Source organism: Notolabrus celidotus, chromosome 18 (assembly GCF_009762535.1).
Source record: "Notolabrus celidotus isolate fNotCel1 chromosome 18, fNotCel1.pri, whole genome shotgun sequence".
Taxonomy (NCBI): Eukaryota; Metazoa; Chordata; class Actinopteri; order Labriformes; family Labridae; genus Notolabrus; species Notolabrus celidotus.
The window spans coordinates 5984118-6001906 of NC_048289.1; the positions used below are offsets into that span (position 1 = coordinate 5984118).

A 17789-nucleotide genomic window follows, 5' to 3' on the forward strand; every position below is an offset into this window, starting at 1 on the left:
GAAAGAAAGAAGGATGAGATTTTATTTTATTTGTCAGAAAGAATAATCACCCCGCCCTCACCTCAGCACTCTACCATCATCAACCATCAAGCAGAGCAAACAGTCGACAGCTTTAAATACCTCGGGGTAACATTGGACAATCAACTCACGACCAGCACACCAGTGACATTTAGAAAAGGAGCAATCAAAGACTGTCAGCCATCCGTAAACTGAAAGGACTGTCGCCCCCCGTCTCCTCCTGCTGCTGTATCAAAGCATGATCCGATCCATCCATCTGTACTGCTCCACCTTCTTCTACCATCAACAATATCTGTAAATCCTCCTTCTACCACCTCAGAAACATCTCCCTCACTCTCACTCCTCGATGCTGAAAAACTGGTCCATGCCTTTGTCTCCTCCAGGCTATATCACTGTAACGCACTACTCATCGGGATCCCTAGCAAGATCCTTCAAAGGCTGCAGTACATCCAGAACTGCACTGCTAGGATCCTGATGAGAGTACGCAAACATGACCACATCACACCCATCCGGTAATCACTTCACCGGCTCCCGGTTTCACTTAGGATCCAATACAAAATCTCTGCTGACACGCCAGAGCATTCACGGGAGTGCCCCCACCTACCTGAAAGAACTGCTAACTCAACAGACCACCACAAGAACCCTCCACTCCACCAACACCAACTGCCTCCACTGTCCCCAAACCAAACTCCACACTATTGGAGACCGGGCTTTTTACTCTGCTGCCCCACGTCTGTGGAATTCCCTCCCTGACCATCTCAGATCACCAGAGACCACAGACTCCTTTAAAAAGGGACTTAAGACTTTCCTTTTCCAGAGGGAAAAGCCTGATCCCTGCTGCTATAGCAGCCCTGAACAAAAGGCCACATTGAACTGTCCAGAGTGCAGACTTTTTTTGTTGAATGTTTGTGTTTTCCTTCGCTTGCAGTGTATGTCATGTTCTGTTTTGTGATGTTGATGTCTGTGGAACATAGAAGGGGCTGTGGAAAAGAATTTCCCCAAGGGGACAATACAAGTCTAAAAGTCTAAAACACAGCAGGGCAAAGAGGAAAAAGAAACCACCAACAGAAAGATCCTCACAGGAGCTGTAAAGGGCTGCTGAAGCCGGACTCTGAGTCTCTGATCAGGGATTGCTCATTGTTCCTCGGACCAGTCTCCAAACTTAAGGGACTGTGTGTTTGTGGTCGCTTCCAGACTTGAACTTGAATTGTGGACTCTGTGGACATTTAGGAAAAGTGGTTCATTTGTTCATATTTGTTCAGACTTTACAATCTGTGTCTGCTTTTATGTAATTGTTGGATATGAATGTCTGTTATCATCTTGTTAATTCTCCTGTTAATCTTTCATTGTGCAGCACTTTGTGACGTCTGTTACAGAATTTATTTGACTTACCTCATGTTAATTAATAAGCCATTATCATTATTAGTAAAATAAATAACAGGAAGAGAATGAAGGTGTTTATTTGTATCATGAATCACAGTGTGGTTATTTACATATAACTTTGAAGCAGTGCAAAGTTCATAAAAGCAGCATATAAAAACACAGATGAAGGCCTCTTTGTAATATTCATCAGAGCATTAAAACAAAGCAAAGGAGAACTGGCTTGAAGGGGTTCAGTGTTGATCATGCAGGTTATATTGAGTGTGTTAGCCGTATATCTGCTCTGCACTTCTCAGGAGGATTAGGAGCTGCTCTTGGTTGGTTTGACGATCACTGAGCTGTCACAGAACATCGTTTGGTAAAACCCACGCATAATCCCATCCCCGAACTTGTTCTTCAGACGGTGCTGGAAGCGGACATATCTCAACCCGGATCCATAACCAGAGAACACATGAGACACCTGCAGGCCATCAGAGAGACACAGTCAAAACCATAATGCAGCTGGACTCAGCTTATCTCAGCACAACTCTAATCTACTCTATTTCTTAAGGAAGAAATAAAAGCACATTTTAAAAAGTGTGTTTTTAAAAGAGATTTAAAAGAGGACAAGGATATGGCTTGCCTGATCTCCTCCGGCAGGTCATTCCAGAGTGACGGGGCCTTGACCGCAAAGGCCCAGTCGCCTCTGTTTTTTTTTGTTTGCCCTTGGGAGTTCCAAGAGGGACCTGCCGGAAGATCTCAGGCAGCAGTTGGGGACATACATTTTAAGGCATTCACTTAGGTACTCAGGGGCCAGTCCATTTATTGCTTTAAAAGTGAGAGTTAAAATCTTAAAATCAATTCTAAAACCCACAGGTAACCAGTGAAGGTAGGCTAAAATGGGTGTGATGTGTTCCCTTTTATTGGTGTGTGTGTGTGTGTGTGTGTGTGTGTGTGTGTGTGTGTGTGTGTGTGTGTGTGTGTGTGTGTGTGTGTGTGTGTGTGTGTGTGTGTGTGTGTATGTGTGTGTGTGTGTGTGAGGAGTCTGGCAGCGGCGTTTTGAACTAACTGGAGTTTTGAGAGGTTGTGTTTGCTTGAGCAGGTGTGGAGTGAGTTACAATAATCCAATCGGGAAGTGATGAATGCATGGATGACAATTTCTAGGTTATGGTGTGAAAGGAAGGGCCTGAACTGAGAGATTTTGCGCAGCTGATAGAAACAAGACTGGACTGTGGTTTTGATATGTTGGTTGAAGTTAAGGTCTTTATCAAAGGTGATGCCAAGGTTCTTGCTGTGGGGGGTGACAGGAGAACCAACTGAAGTGAGGAGAGAATCTGTGATGAGTGTGGACCTATGAGCATGATTTCGGATTTGTCTGTGTTGAGTTGGATAAAATTGTGTGACAGCCATACTTTAACTTCATTCAGACAGGAGTGGAGTGAGGACAGTTGGTTGTGATTAGACGGATCAAAGGAAAAGTAGAGCTGTGTGTCATCTGCATAAAAATGGAAATTGATATTGTGACTACGGATTAATTGACCAAGGGGAAGCATGTAAACAGTAAAAAGCAAAGGACCAAGGACTGACCCCTGAGCAGAGATGGGTAGTAATGAGTTACATTTACTCCGTTACATGTACTTAAGTAGTTTTTTCAAAAAATTGTACTTCTGAGAGTATTTGTTTTGCAGAGTACTTTTTACTCCTACTCAAGTACATTTGTGTAGAAAAAGATGTACTTTTACTTTGTTCCATTGGGCTGTCCAGTCGCTTCTTTTAACGTTCCTTTATTTTTTTCAATTTATTTGTTTTTTACGCTCAGCCAATCTCTCACGCAGCTCCTTCTGACCTGGAGCTATAAATAGCCTCAACAGTGAATGAACGGAGAAGTCTGCTGAAGTGAATCACTGGTGATTAAAGTAAGACTTTGACTTCATTTTGCAGCAGCTTGATGTTCAGCTTCAGCTACATTTATACCATATTCAGGCTGAATAATCAATTCTGATTGGCTGCAGGATGTCAATTAACTCAATTCTGAAAGTGCTTTCTGCATTATATAATATGTATAACTCACTAACAAGCTCACTTTGAGTTACAACAGGGAAGTTAATGTATTCATTTAGCCTTTTAACAAAGACAATTTTATAAATACAAATTAATTTCACCACCTTCTCTGAGAAGTTTTAGTTCACTCAACTAGCTTTGAATTAGTTCAGCTTCTTCCAGTATTGTGAGTGCTAGCTTTAAACTGAGGTCCTCCCACGCTACAGACATACTGTATGTACCTGTGGAGACTCAGTGACTCACCTCCTTCCAGGTGTATGAGGAAGAGCTGCGGTCTTCAGTGGGCTGGACGGAGTGCTCTGAGATCACCGTCATGTTTTCTGACAGTAACGTCACGTGCAGCTCATAGATGTGTTCAGCAACTTTACTCTCCTCATACCTGAGAGAATTACAGATTATATTTAGAGGTCTATGGGGGGGCAAAGTATTGCAATAAAAACACAGGATGTTTATAATTTGACAAACTACAGAAAGCTGCTTTGTACCTTTCAATTGTAACACTATTTCAAACTTAGAGATAGACACCTACTTGTCTAAACTAAAGACACATTTTGAGAGTCATATCTGCCTGACACACATAAATGAGTGAACTGACAAATGTGCTGTATGCAGTGTCATCTAGGTATGTAGGTATGTGCAATAATTACTTCAACCCTCTCTTTTTACATGTGCAATCCTTTTTTTCTACTCATCTTCTCAGTTCTGTACATTGTTTTATACCTATGCTACAAGTCTGTGCACATTTTTCACTGTGTCATTGGTTTTGTAAATTTTTTTAAATTTACTTATTTAGTTGTGTATATTTGTTCGTAAGATATGATTATTTTACTTAATTAATTTTAATTGCTAATAACTTTTTAATAATTACTATTTTATATGGTCTTGTTTACTTTATACTGTTTTGTTTACTTTATACTGTCTACTTCGCTGCTGTAACACTTTAAATTTCCCCGTTGTGGGATGAATAAAGGAATGTCTTATTATATCTTTTCTTCCAAACTGAGTTGATAAGGTCACAGTGATAAGTTATAACACGCTGTCTGTTATAAAGGCAGGAGGCAGCAGGAGGGGCTCGTTAACCCACCAGTCCTGGATGACGATTTCAGGCTGAAACTCATCCAGCAGCTCGTCCCACAGTCCCTCCGCCTTCAGGTCCACAACCTGCTCCAGGGAGAACCAGCTGGAAAAAGAAACATAAGAAAGCAAACATAAGATTCACATCTAACACTTAAACATTATCGACACAAAATGAAAATATACAGCTCCAGGAAATATGAGAAACCTATTTTGCTTCTGCCTTTTCAGTCATCACTTAATACATTACTGTTGCTTTGTTGAAAGTGTCTGTACTGTGAAAATTATTGTGTTATACAATGACTGAATAAATTCTACTACGATTACAGTGTTATTACCATTAATGTTCTTTTAGAGGTCATTTTAAAATAAAGAAAACCTGTAAAACATATAGCTGTATGTCAGTTTGCTTTAAGTGATGTGATTGTTGGTGGAGTTGGTTACAGTACAAGGGGCACCAGTTGAAATCTTGCCTAGGGCACCAAGTCGGTTAGGGCCGGCTCTGGTCCACATGCCTGTGCTGGTTACACGCCAGTTTAATCAGACACAGCCCACATACGTCTTGATTTCTATTTTCTAGCTCCAAATTCTGCAGAAATGTGTCTTGCTAGATGCCATGTGTCATCTGTGCTTGTTTATGTTAGCACCTGAGCATTTTTGCAGTTGCAACTAACCGGTGTTACATCACCAGCTCGTGGCAGTTGGCTGCACTACAGCTTGGTCAGAGCAGAGGACCGGCACTTCGGGAACACAATAATAAAAAAAAAAGTATCATTTGTTTAACCATCTATTAATTCTGGTGCTAACTAGCGAGGATGATGACTTTCTTTTTTTATTTTTTTTTTATTAATGTTTTTTGAAAGGCATTTACACTTAACTGCTGTCATAGGAATACACAATATTAATGTCTAAAATACATTTCCAATACAGTCTGCTTGTACAATGTCCTTAACACATGTTTTTCTTTCTTTTTTCTTACACAAAGACAAAAATAACATAAATAGCCTGGCAATGAAATACAACTCGGGCAGACATGACAGGTTGACAAAAAGGCAAAACAAAACACCAAGACAAGACAAAACAAAACAAAACCCTGGGACATACAGATATGCGTCATGTACCTTATCCCGACGCGTTATGACTTAAGTTAGCTTTTCATATCAGTCCCGTGAATGAAGAATGGGCTCCATATTTCTTTAAATAGATCCTCTCTCCCTGCCACTCTGTAAATGACCCGCTCGTAGCTAGTAATTGTGCTTAACATCTCTATCCATTCTTTAAAAGAGGACATACTGGTGGATTTCCAGTGGCGTAATGTTATCCTACATCCCGTTATCAGAGCAAGGCGACACCAGAGTTTGTGACCTTTTGATAATATAACAGTGTCTGGTAAAATTCCCAATATACAGATGGAAGGATCTTTAATCAGGTATAATCTAAATATCTCATTCAAGAAGGAGATTATCAGATCCCACATTTTCTTTGTTTTTTTCACAGTCATATAACATATGCACTAGGGTCCCCACCTCTCTCTCACACCTCCAACACACATCCCTGTTTCTTAGTTTGAGCCTGGCTAACCTGGAAGGTGACCAGTAGGATCTATTCAGTATTCTATAAAACATGAGTTGTGACTGTATCTCGTGTAAATGACTGTACCATGAGAGGCTGATGACTTTCATCGTTTAATTGGCTAAAAGTGCACATCCCCAGTATGCATACATCTAATCTGTTGGATGGAGGCCTGGGTATAATAAGATAAGATAAGATAAGATATTACTTTATTGATCCCCCGGGGGGGGAATTCAGTTGTTACAGCAACCCAGACATAAGTACAATCAAGAAAGAAGTTTCAATAAGTACAAAATAAGTACAATAAGTACAAAATAAGATTAAAAAAATAAAAAATAAAAAAAAATAAAAAAAATAATGGACGTTTTGCACCAATTTGACAGTCAGATGAAGCTCAAGCTTGCTCACAGCTGCCCTCAGATGAGTTGCTGCCTATTTAGTGTTATTTAAAAGAAAAAAAACAACAGTTTTCTGGATTTAATTTGGATTCAGGAGGGATGTGGGACCTGATGGACTCTCTTCTGGAGACAGCCTCTAGTGGATACTTGAGGAACTGTATGTTTTGGTACTTCCACTTTGCCTTCATCTAATATGGAGGTCACTGCTCAGTTATCACATATCATTATAGGAGTACAAAAATATTAAGTAAACAGCAGTATGTTAAACATTTATAATACTTACACGTATCTCATAAATCCACAGACAACAGCACCAGGTGGGAAGCCACTCCTGTCGACTGGGAGACTTTCTGTGCTCGTGTTCCAGCCGTTGAAGTTGCCTAAAGATTCAGAGACACATTCAGACAATCTAAAAAACCTCAATTGTTTCCTTTGTGTTTGTGAGCTGTCACTCCCATCTCTTACCTGTAGGCTTACGTCGTGAAAATTCTCGAGTTTGTGCTTTTCTGGAATTAGGATTAGGAGGAGGGTTGTCCTTACTCAAGCCTGAGAGACAAACACACAAAGAGACAGCAGTAAATGTTACCCCACCTGCTGAAGCCTCTGCAATCCCACAGCAAAGTCTAAAAATCTATCTTTCTGACAGGCGTACTTCATGTGTCTGTGAGAAGAAGTCAGAAGCTATGAAATCTGTACTTGCTCGGGAAACCATCGACTCCCACTGTAGTTGTGTTTGGTGTGAGCAGAGAGGTAGACTTATTGCGTCATAATTTCCTTTTTCACATAAAGACACGATTAGAATCATTACAATGTTTTCTCTGTTGAATGCTGTAAGTAAAGAAAATATTATTACAGCTATAGAAGGCCGCTCTTTGTTTAAATATCACTATAAAAATTGTACTATCATTAGATATTTCATTTCCAGCATTACAGAGCACATTGGTTTATTTAAGCAGATAAAGGTGCATTGAGTGTAGCATCTACAGTGACAGTTGCACTTAGAATAAAAAGCCTACTTAGTGTTCAAAGCAAAGGAAAATGAAGGTTCATATGTTGAACAGCAGGGTGTACTCTTGTAGCAGACTTCCTACAAGCATGAATCAGATGTTGCTCAATCATGTGCAGAAAAAACAACAACAAGGAATTTAAAGAATCCCTGCTGGATTTTTGGTCAAACGCTTTACAAAGTCTTTGAGTATTTGGGTTTGAAGTCTTTTGAAAAAGCACCTTAAACTTTGAAACAGTCCAATTCTAGTTACTATGAAAATTATGAAAACTCCGCACCCACTCTGAACCAGTGCTCCCACTCTGCTCTGAAATGCAGTTTAACCCTGTCTCTGGATCAGAGATAAAGAGATAAACAGCATTTCTTGTCAGAGCTTTCTTACCGTGAGGTGAAGGATTCTTCAGTAAATTCCTCCCCAGTGGTCTGGCTTCATACACGGACTCCCAGTCCAGACTGTCGGGCATCGGAGCTCCCTGCAGGCCCCACTCCTCCTCACATTTCTTCTTCCACTCAGAGGCACAAATGGTGCTAACAAACAGTGAAATCACACTGATCCAGAAGAGTGTGTGGACTTTCATTCTACCACTGAGTCTGTGTCACACCAGACTGTAGAGTTAGCAGAGCAGTGTGTGTCTCTCTGTGCTCGGAAAAATCTCAGTATGTTTGAGTCCAAAAGAGGCGGATTATTACAGAAGCCCAGAGAAAAAACTGCTATGATGAAACAAACAACTTCTGGATCAGGAACTTCCTCAGCCTGCAACATCTGCTGTGCTCATTTTATTTATTCAAATATCTGTCCTATATTACCTCTTCCATGGTTCCATGTTCCATGAGATACTGTTTAATTTGCTAAGACAGTTTCTAGGGAAGGTGAAACCTTGTCTTGTGTCTATGTTTTCTTCCTTTATGAGGGTTTTTTATAGGGTTATTGCAGTCATTTCAAAGTTGCGTGTCCCTTTTTCAGCTCAGTCTCAGACATTGTATTCTTCCTTTTCTCTGCTACAAAGCAGATACAGAAGTTGTTGCACTGGCCGCTGTTACTCTCAGATATCAATCTATTTTAAGGGGACAGAGTCAGAGAATTTGTGATGGGACCTGCGCACTATTGTATAACCAAAGAAAAGAAATGTACATTAGGTGGGGCACTTTTCTGGGTAATCATCAACTGTCTAGTCTTCCTCTAACAGTTACTGATGGTTTGATCTGTCTCATGGAGCCTTCTGCTATAACAGACCTCAATGCTGCTGTAAGTACTTTTAATACTCTGCAGGGTTTCATAATATATAAAATATAACACATAACTCTGTTTCATTACAGGAGGATGATGTAGACACCTCATCAGCTGCCACAGAGAGGGAAGATGCAGAGAGGCCCGTTGAGGTTAACACCTTTTTAGGAGAACTTTGGTTTCAGCTGATAAAAGTGTTGTTCCACAATACAACTTGCAGCGCCATCCTCTCTAACAGAGCAATGCTGGGGATTACAATGAGGAAGAGGGTCCATCAACCTTCATGACACAGCATACCTCAGTAAGATGTTGTTCAGCATTGACCCTCAACTTACTATGACATTAAGTAGACATATCACTGTGAAACTCAGAGTTATTTGTGTTCCTATAGCTCCCTGTGAAAAAAACTGTACAAGGTGTACTTGCAAACACAAATCGAAAAAGTAAAATCTGGAAATGGATCACATCAGGCTGCAGAACAAAAAGACACAAATTGAAATACAACTGCTGGCTCATCAGTTAAAGGTGGGCGATGTGCCCACAGGTGGATGATTTTTAATTGTGTCAACAAAAAAAGGTTAACTGTACAACATTTGTACTTGCAGGAAATAAAGAAGACCTCATAAAATAAGAGGCATATTGTCTTTCTTCATTGGGGAGGTGATGGGTCGCCTAGAAGTGATTGATGCTTATCATGTCTCTGACAGCTCTTCCATCACGTGCATCAGCAGGGGGGTTGGGATTGATGTCCAGATCATCCGGTGTAACAGTAGGACAGTGTTCTCCTCTGATTGTGGCAATGTTGTGTAAGATTACACATGCCACTATTATGTCACATGCCCTTTCCGGGTTGACCCTGAGCCTACTGGAACCGGGCCTTGCGCATCCCGATTGTCATCTCCATCCTGGCTCGTGTCCTGCAGTGCTGCTGTGGGCCAGGCTCAGGGTAAGGGGTCAGCAGATACTCTCCTATGATAATACAAGATAAAGTTTAATGTTTCAGTTGCAATAGGAGGACACAAAATATTGATCATAGGATATATCTATATACTGTATTTGAACTCACCACGGGCAAATCTGTCACTCAGTGTGGACTATATATATTCGAGAGTCATGCACAGACCCAGACCACTTAGCTTCCACATTGGATATCATGTGGGCTGCATCACATATTATCTTCACAGTGGAGAACAGTAATTAGCTGCAGTGGCTGTATTGTGAAGTATATTTCATTTGGAATGTTAAAGCTACTATTTAGGCTTACCTGCACTTTAATGCTGTGGACAGATCTATTAACATATATTCATTGAAGGAGCTAGGATGGGAATGTGAGTGCCATCTATGCAGCCAATCACCCCTGGAAACCCTGAAATATAAAATTTATTGATTGATTTAGATAACACCACTAAACACAGGGGGAAATCAAATCTGTTTTATCAAAAACTGCTGTCAAGCTAGTGTGAGGTAAAGAGGCGGGGTTTGAGCCTCCTAACCAAAAGCTAAAGTGTTCCCGCCTGTCAATCAAGTAAGCCACGTCCTTAAATGGGCAAAACTGGTAATCTTAATATCTTCTGAACCGTCGCGTTAGAAAAAATAATTCTGCCCCTGTCCAGTGTGTGCTGATAGAGAAATGAGTGATTCAGACATAAACTGTTTTTTGAACCAGGCTGTAAACATGTTTATTTCTGCTGTAAAGATCGTCTTTTTCGAATGGGTGTGTATGTGGTTTCTGGTGTTTCTGCAGCCAGCCTCAAGTGGACGCTTGATGAACTGCAGTTTATAACACTTCCACATGGGACATATTTTGAGACCAGAGGTTGCCACTTGAGTAAAGACTCAGAGGGCAGACCCAAAGGGATTACAGGTATTTTTTGTGAGGAGCAGCAATGGGAACAAATGGGGAATCCTCTCTTTCAGATGACTCTGGGAGTCAAAACTTGTGTTTGGACCTTTACACAGAGGCTGCAGCAGTCCACGGTTGGACCTACCTCCACAAGCCCATCATTGTGATGGTGATGGGGTCTGTAATGTGGGCTGCAGGCGGGCTCTTCTTCCTGCTCCAGTCGTCGTGGTGACTGAAGCATCCCGCTCTGTGACCTCAGCCTGCCTGTCCATAGAGCGGCTTTTTGTGGTGATGGGGCTAGTGTGGATCCAGTTCTGAAGGAAAAGCAGAGGAGGAAACGCTACAGCAAGGGTATTTAAGTAGGATGGACATGACTCTAAACTAAATGAATTCATAGTGCGTTGCATCACATCAAAGATAGGATGCACAGCCCCTGCATATACCCACCTCTGAGCAACTCTGCAACAGTGTCAAGGAAAGTTTTTCTTAATAGGGAGAACCAGACTCAGTGGTAGACAGCCATCTGCCTGGATTTGATGTGCTGCAAAATGGGATTGAGACAAACAGACAATTACACATTCTTCCTCTGAAACATCCAACACAGTCACACAGCTGGGCGGCGTCTCATTGATAACATTTTGTACTTTGACCTGTGCTGCTGCTGCTTGTTTCATGTTTTTGACCTGCTAGCGGGGAATGATCCTAACTCTCCTGCAGCTGCCAGCACACTGACTTGTGTCCGCATCTGGATTAACTTTGGGAACAGACATGTCAACATCTGTGCAGGTAGAGCCAGTCATGGAGAAAAGCTATGAAGGAGTCGGGCGCTGCAAGTGCTCGTTCTGGTTTGCAGTGGCCCACGACATACTGGGCATCCTTATCATGATGGTGGGGGTGTTTGGAGGACTAGTGATCCATGACTTGTTCATCTATGCGGGGGCGATCATCATCTTCCTCAGCCTGATCTGGTGGGTGTTCTGGTACTCTGGGAACATCGACGTGCCGCCGGAGGAGCTGGAGGATGACGTGGGGATGATCAAGTTAAGGAACAAGGGTCTCACTCAGACAGTGAGGCGCATGTCTGGGCGCCTCTCCAGCAGGATCAGGAACTCTTTCCGGAGAAATGACAGATCCTTCAGGGAGGACAGTAACAGACCAGGTGCAGAGGTGTCCCTCTCCACTATATATGACAACACTTTCGCCTCTGCAACTAAAGACATCTACAAAGAGACACTGTCAATATGAGCTCACACAACACAGGCTGCTTCTTACACCAACAGACACTGAACTTTGATCATTATATTTCTTTCCTTTCTTGTAAATGTATTAAGCTGATGTGGATTCTGTGGGAGCTTTGCTAACATGCTCTAACAATGATTAAACAACACTGAGGCCTTTTTGAGATAAGATCAAACAGATCTTATCTTCATGATAACATGTCAACTTTGCTCACAACTAACTCAGTGTTGCACGTGTTTAAACCACAGCGTCAACATCACTCAGGACTTTATCAGTTATGTTTGGTTGAATCACAGAAAATGCTGAGTATGACTTTATGAAGAACTAAAGGTAAATAAGATTTAGTTTGGCAGTTGACTGAAGGGAAAAGTGTATTTATTATGTTTTTGTATTTTTTATTTAAACTCAGTCTTAACCATCCAACTAATATGCACCTGAACACACCATAAAATGTTATGAGGTTTGTAGTAGATTTCAGTACACACACTTCATTGCAATGTTTAAGAAGAAATTAGATCTGATTAACACAAACACGTCTGCAGGTTTTGTAATCTTAAACGTTCTGGTTTTGAATTAAAATGCTGCAAATGTTGTTTTTCAAAACTGAAACATCTGTGTATTTTTAATTTTTTTTTTTCTAATGGACCATGATTGGCCAACTAAATACTTTAACTGCCAGTTATTGTGACGTTGAGCAAACAAAAAGAGAAGGACCCAAAATGCAGATACAAAAAAATGAAGAATTTAATAAACCAAAACTTACTGAACAAAAAACACTAATAACATGAGGTACACGCACGTGGGGTAGACAATGATCTGACAAGAGACAGGAGGGAAACACAGAGACTATATACACACTAGGTAACGAGTAACAGGACACAGGTGAGACCAACAAGGCACAGGTGAGGACAATAAACAAGGAGGGAACACACAAGGGCAGAAGGAAAAACTGAACCAAACACACAGGGAACAAGAACTACAAAAAACAGGAAACACGATTGACTAGAAACACACAAGGAATACAACACTAGACAAGGTACCACAAGACACAGGAGGACCTAAGGAACTAACAAAATAAACTAGAAATCTAAGAAACACAACAACTAGGAAAATACAACACAAAAACAAGAGCAACTCATGACAGTTATTATGCATAGACCATAGGCAGTATATTCTAAAGCGCAGTTAATACGACTAATCCCTGCATCACTGTGCTGTTTGTGTTTTTTAGTCAGGTGTAGAAAAAGACTAAGAAAATCTATCGGATATAATACTGTAAATCTAAACTTGTAATCTCCTGAACCTCAGTTAGTCTGAGATAAAAACCAGTGATCATCAGGACTCAGAACACTTAACACATACGATCTGTAGCGGTTTCAAACAAATCAGTTTGAGTCATTTAGGTTTGAATGTGTCGCCACATCATTTCTTGATATCTCTCCGTTCCTGAATTCCTCTTTCTCTAGTCCTTGTCTTACTCACAGTCTAAAGATAATTGGTGTGTAGTATGTAAAGTCACATAGAAACTGACATTCATAGTTTCAGCCTCAGAAACAAAACATTTCCTAACTTTGTTTGTCTAATCAAAGGCAGATGAAAGAGGTGGAACCACGCATTCACAGTTCCCTGTATGATGAAGTGATCCTGCCCTGTATCTGATAGGTTTTCTTCTATAACACCAAGTGTATCATATTTGATTCATCAGTTTTTGAGACCTCTACATCATCGGTGTGATATTTCCTCAGAAAAACCTGATGTATAGAACACTAACATAATATTTAGTAACACCATCACTAACATCGGGTATACTTTACCGATATAGTATACCCAATAGAAAATACTTCACATCAAAATATATCACAACAATACATTGCAAATTGAAGTACTCCTCTTGTAATTCCCAATATAAAACATCTTGTATAACACGCAAAAAAAAAGTATCACAATAGGACCCTATAAAAATGGTCCAAAATTAGTGAAAATTAGGGAATCATTGATGATAATTAATGATTAATGATTTTTTATTAAAAAATAATGGAGCTGGGAACTTGTTCTTTGGGCCACCTATTCCTGGGACATGTGAGCTTTATCCCGTGATGGCACAATCTCCCTGCATCCCTGATAACTGTGGGAGAGATAAAAGAAAGAATTAACTCATCACTTACTGCGGGTGAAAATCAATCAAGTGCAACTCAGACAGCAGCAACATAATAAAAATCACATAACTACAATCGCATGGGTGAAAATCACCCAACGTTAGTGTTCAAGGGATATAATCAGATTCATGCAGTGCACAGATAATCCACCAGGGGTCAGCATGCACCAGAAGGCTGCCACTTGAGACATCCAAAATGGCAGATGTCGCTCAGTGACCCACAATAAATGGTTCTTTCAAATTGGCACTTTAACTTCAACAAGACTATTTACTGGATTGATGTGATTTAAAATGATAAATATTTCATAACTTAATTTATAGTCTAATAATTTTGAAAATGTGTGTATCAAAATTGATTCAGCAGGTATATAAGGTCATTTATTTGCAAATCTGTCAATCATCATTCTATTACATTTAATACATTATGATTCCATAAAGCAACAAACTGTCTTTTTATTATTCAAGAACATGTTTAAATCACATAATTAAGTAGGTTTAGAGTAGAAATTTGGATATTTATAGCCTATATTGTACTTTTATCTATGCAACCTGCTAAATCATGATGATTCATGATTCATGTTGCCATTGCTCCATAGTAAATAACTGTCTTTTTCTCATTGAATTCCACTAAAAATTGAGCAATTCAGAGAAGAAATATACAATAAATGCGTTTTTTCATTGTGTATTTTTGATAGCTTAAATGTAGCAGATACAGAACGTGTATAACATTGTTGTGCAATATGTAAAAAAAAAAAAAAAAAAAACTATGTTCAAAATTACTTGGGGTAAAATTTGAGGGAAACTCAAAGTTTGATAGGTTAAAATGTTGTTTTTATATTTACTCAACACTTAAATACAATAAATTCAGTTGTATAAAACTGTCATGATTTAGTGTTTCATTAATATTGCATTGTTTATGTCTCCTTCTCAGAGGCTACAGATTTAAATTAGCTAATAGCTAACTCTGGTACAGTTAAATGGCTGTACACTCTCCCTGTCGAAATAAACAAACAAATAAATGATACATGAAATATGTTTTTTGTTTGATTAAAAAAGATGAAACTTTGAGCAATATGTTGCACCAAATTACCTGAAGTCTCAAATATGATACCAATTAAAACGTATATAAAAATCGTTTTTTAATTTCTGGGTTTTTTTTTTTATTCCTCAGAAGGTCTGATAAACACCCCATTTTCAAATAATTAGAATTTTCTGGCAATTACTTGATAGATCGGCTTTACAGAGTTAAGAAATTTAGGATCCTCAGTGATATATCAGACCCAAAAGTACTCCTGGTTTGACCAAGGTAAAAGTATTTCATTGCCTTTGTATGCAGGACAAGTGTGCTCACATTTCATGTTGTGATAAAAAACACATACAAATTCATAGCTGTTTTCACTGTTCTTCTCTCATGGCAACAAATTCTGCAGCTGCTCTGGACCCCAACTTTTGCCACACCCTGACATGCAAGGCACCTTGCTGTGCAAAAAGGTGCAAGGGCCTGTTCAAAGCTTTTATGATGCTCTGGGTTATATAAAGGATATAAAGGATGCTAAATGTTCACTTTTTACACAAATATGTTTTACCTTTGAATGCTGTAGAAACATTTTCTCCCTTATTTATATCTGACTACTTTAGGTTTGCTCGGGTTACACTCTGCTTTGGATCTGAAAGGTAATTTCAGTTACTGAGATCTTCCAGGTGAGGGCGCCATTGACCCATTGAATAACTTCATCATCACAACCTTGTTTTCATTCCCTAACAGAAACCTCTCTTTTTTTCCCTCTTTTTTGTTTAAGTGCTTTTCACATTGCACTTACTAAGTAATCGCACATCATCTTGGTAGCCTATCCAATATGCAGGAAGCAGAGTCAAACCACTAACTCCACTTTCCAAATAGAATAGAATAGAATATCTTTATTGTCATTGTTACAAGTACAACGAAATTAAGTGCAATCTTGTTTCAGTGCAATAGATAAAGTATAAAAAATAAGTGCTAAGAAAACACAGAAACCCACAAGACAGACAAACCCACACATACATCTACATTGGACATATGTCAAATTGACAGATGTGTATATTTACGGCCTAGTGAGATATGACAACATGTGATGTGTATTCATTTAAACATCAATTGCACTTGTACAAAAGAGAGGAAAATTCAAGAGAAGTTGGGTTTACAGAAATACCCATAAAGCTGTATCTGCAGTGGTCTCACTTTTGTTATCCAAGTAACAGAGAGCCTTAAAATGTAAGGCAAGAGCATTGACGCCAGACACTTTGTATGACAATCACAGCCTCTCTGTGGCAAAAGCAAGCATTTTTGGTTAATAAACTTCAATTACTTATAATGATATGAATTCATTATTAACATTTTTCTATAATTAATTATAAAATGTATGTACCTGAATGGATTATTTTTTCAATATCACAGCATGATTATCATGATCAGTCTCCTTGGACAATTGCAAAACTTTCATTCCTTTTGCTCATTTGAAACCCTGTAATAATAAGTACATTAAAAATAGGGCCCAACTTGACAGTTAAGAAGGAATATTGTCATTTAATCTGTAGCCTAATTTATTATTATGTTCATCTGCACTCTGGTTTAGGCACAATAATTTATAACTTTCAATACTACTTTTATACTTTTCCTTGTACAGATAGTATTTTTATTTAGAATTTTAGATGTAGGTTTCTATATTTATGGCCCTTACTGTCTTGTTGTTGAGTACCAGTGTTCCAATCACAACGTTAAATTCCTTGTGTGTGCAAACTCACTTGGTAATAAAGCTTTCTTGAATCTTGATTCCTGAATCTTGAAGTTTGAAAATAACCAAATTAATGTGTAAGAAAAACTGAATGATTTTGATTAGCTGTTGATCTGCAGCAGTGTTATTGATTTTTTTGTGACAGTACATCTACAGCTTTGTTTTCAATATTGCAGTAGTGGAGTTTCACTTAAGCCAAGTAAGAAATGCATGATAATAAACTCCTCTTCTGTGTGGAATTGTGTTTTGTCAGTAGGAGATACTGAATCAGACCCTGATCAGCTTTCCACAGTGCAGCTGCAGGTTTGTTTTTCCTCTGTGTATGCAGCCTGAGCCTGCTCCCTGCTGACGTCACATCTGTAAAACCCTCATGAATGAAGTCTGATTGGATTAAACCTCCTCTACTCTGGCAGCTCCCCAACGTGCTGAGAGTACACTCTGTCCCACAGTGTGAACGCTTTATGTTCACTGTTTTTAAAAGTTAGTGGAAAGACAGCATACATTTTGTAACTGGAGCAGTCTTTACTAACAAAAACAACATCTACCTAAAGCCAAACAACACTCAGAAACCCTCAGTCTGAAAGGTTATAGTAACTTACATGATGTACATGACTATGAGCCACTCCACCTGAACTTCCAGGGGGTGTATAATAGAATTAGATGGAGCTTATGCTTGTATATGTGCAAGAGGCAGGATAAACAATGAAAACACACACAACAACAAGGACTGTAAACTCTTTCACAGTCAAAACAACTGCTGCTGCTCCGCCTGTTTAGGTCTGTGGGAGAAACCGGAGTTCATACTGTATTGATTGTGTGAAGACGTGTAAGGGTTCAGTTATACAAAGACAAACTTGATCAAACAGGTAATCATATTGACTTTTACAAATGTGTCTAGAAAATGTAGGGATAAGGTAGTCATTTTTTATTTTCTAATAAGTTTAAAACTATTATACTTGGTTTGCTTATTTGGAAGCAAAATATTCTCCCACTGACAAATATCAAAAGGGATCACCACCAAGTAGTCTGAAGGTTATAATCAGCAGCTTGAATCAGTTTTATGAT

The 17789-nt window shown here is 39.3% G+C and overlaps 2 protein-coding genes across 2 annotated transcripts; one reads left to right on the forward strand and one right to left on the reverse strand.

The window, feature by feature from the left end:
- Positions 1 to 1462: 1462 nt before the first annotated feature.
- LOC117829552 (F-box only protein 50-like) lies at positions 1463 to 8196 on the reverse strand. The gene is made up of 6 exons (XM_034707101.1): positions 7871 to 8196; positions 6948 to 7028; positions 6766 to 6862; positions 4523 to 4618; positions 3682 to 3817; positions 1463 to 1858 (listed from the first exon to the last, which is right to left on the reverse strand). The coding sequence occupies exons 1-6, from the start codon at positions 8064 to 8066 to the stop codon at positions 1700 to 1702; spliced, it is 765 nt and encodes a 254-aa protein (XP_034562992.1). The 5' UTR covers positions 8067 to 8196; the 3' UTR covers positions 1463 to 1699.
- A 2795-nt stretch (positions 8197 to 10991) lies between these two features.
- On the forward strand, positions 10992 to 12376 carry LOC117829553 (transmembrane protein 238-like). The gene has a single exon (XM_034707102.1). It carries the CDS (start codon positions 11328 to 11330, stop codon positions 11802 to 11804), a length of 477 nt encoding a protein of 158 aa, XP_034562993.1. The 5' UTR covers positions 10992 to 11327; the 3' UTR covers positions 11805 to 12376.
- Positions 12377 to 17789: the final 5413 nt, after the last annotated feature.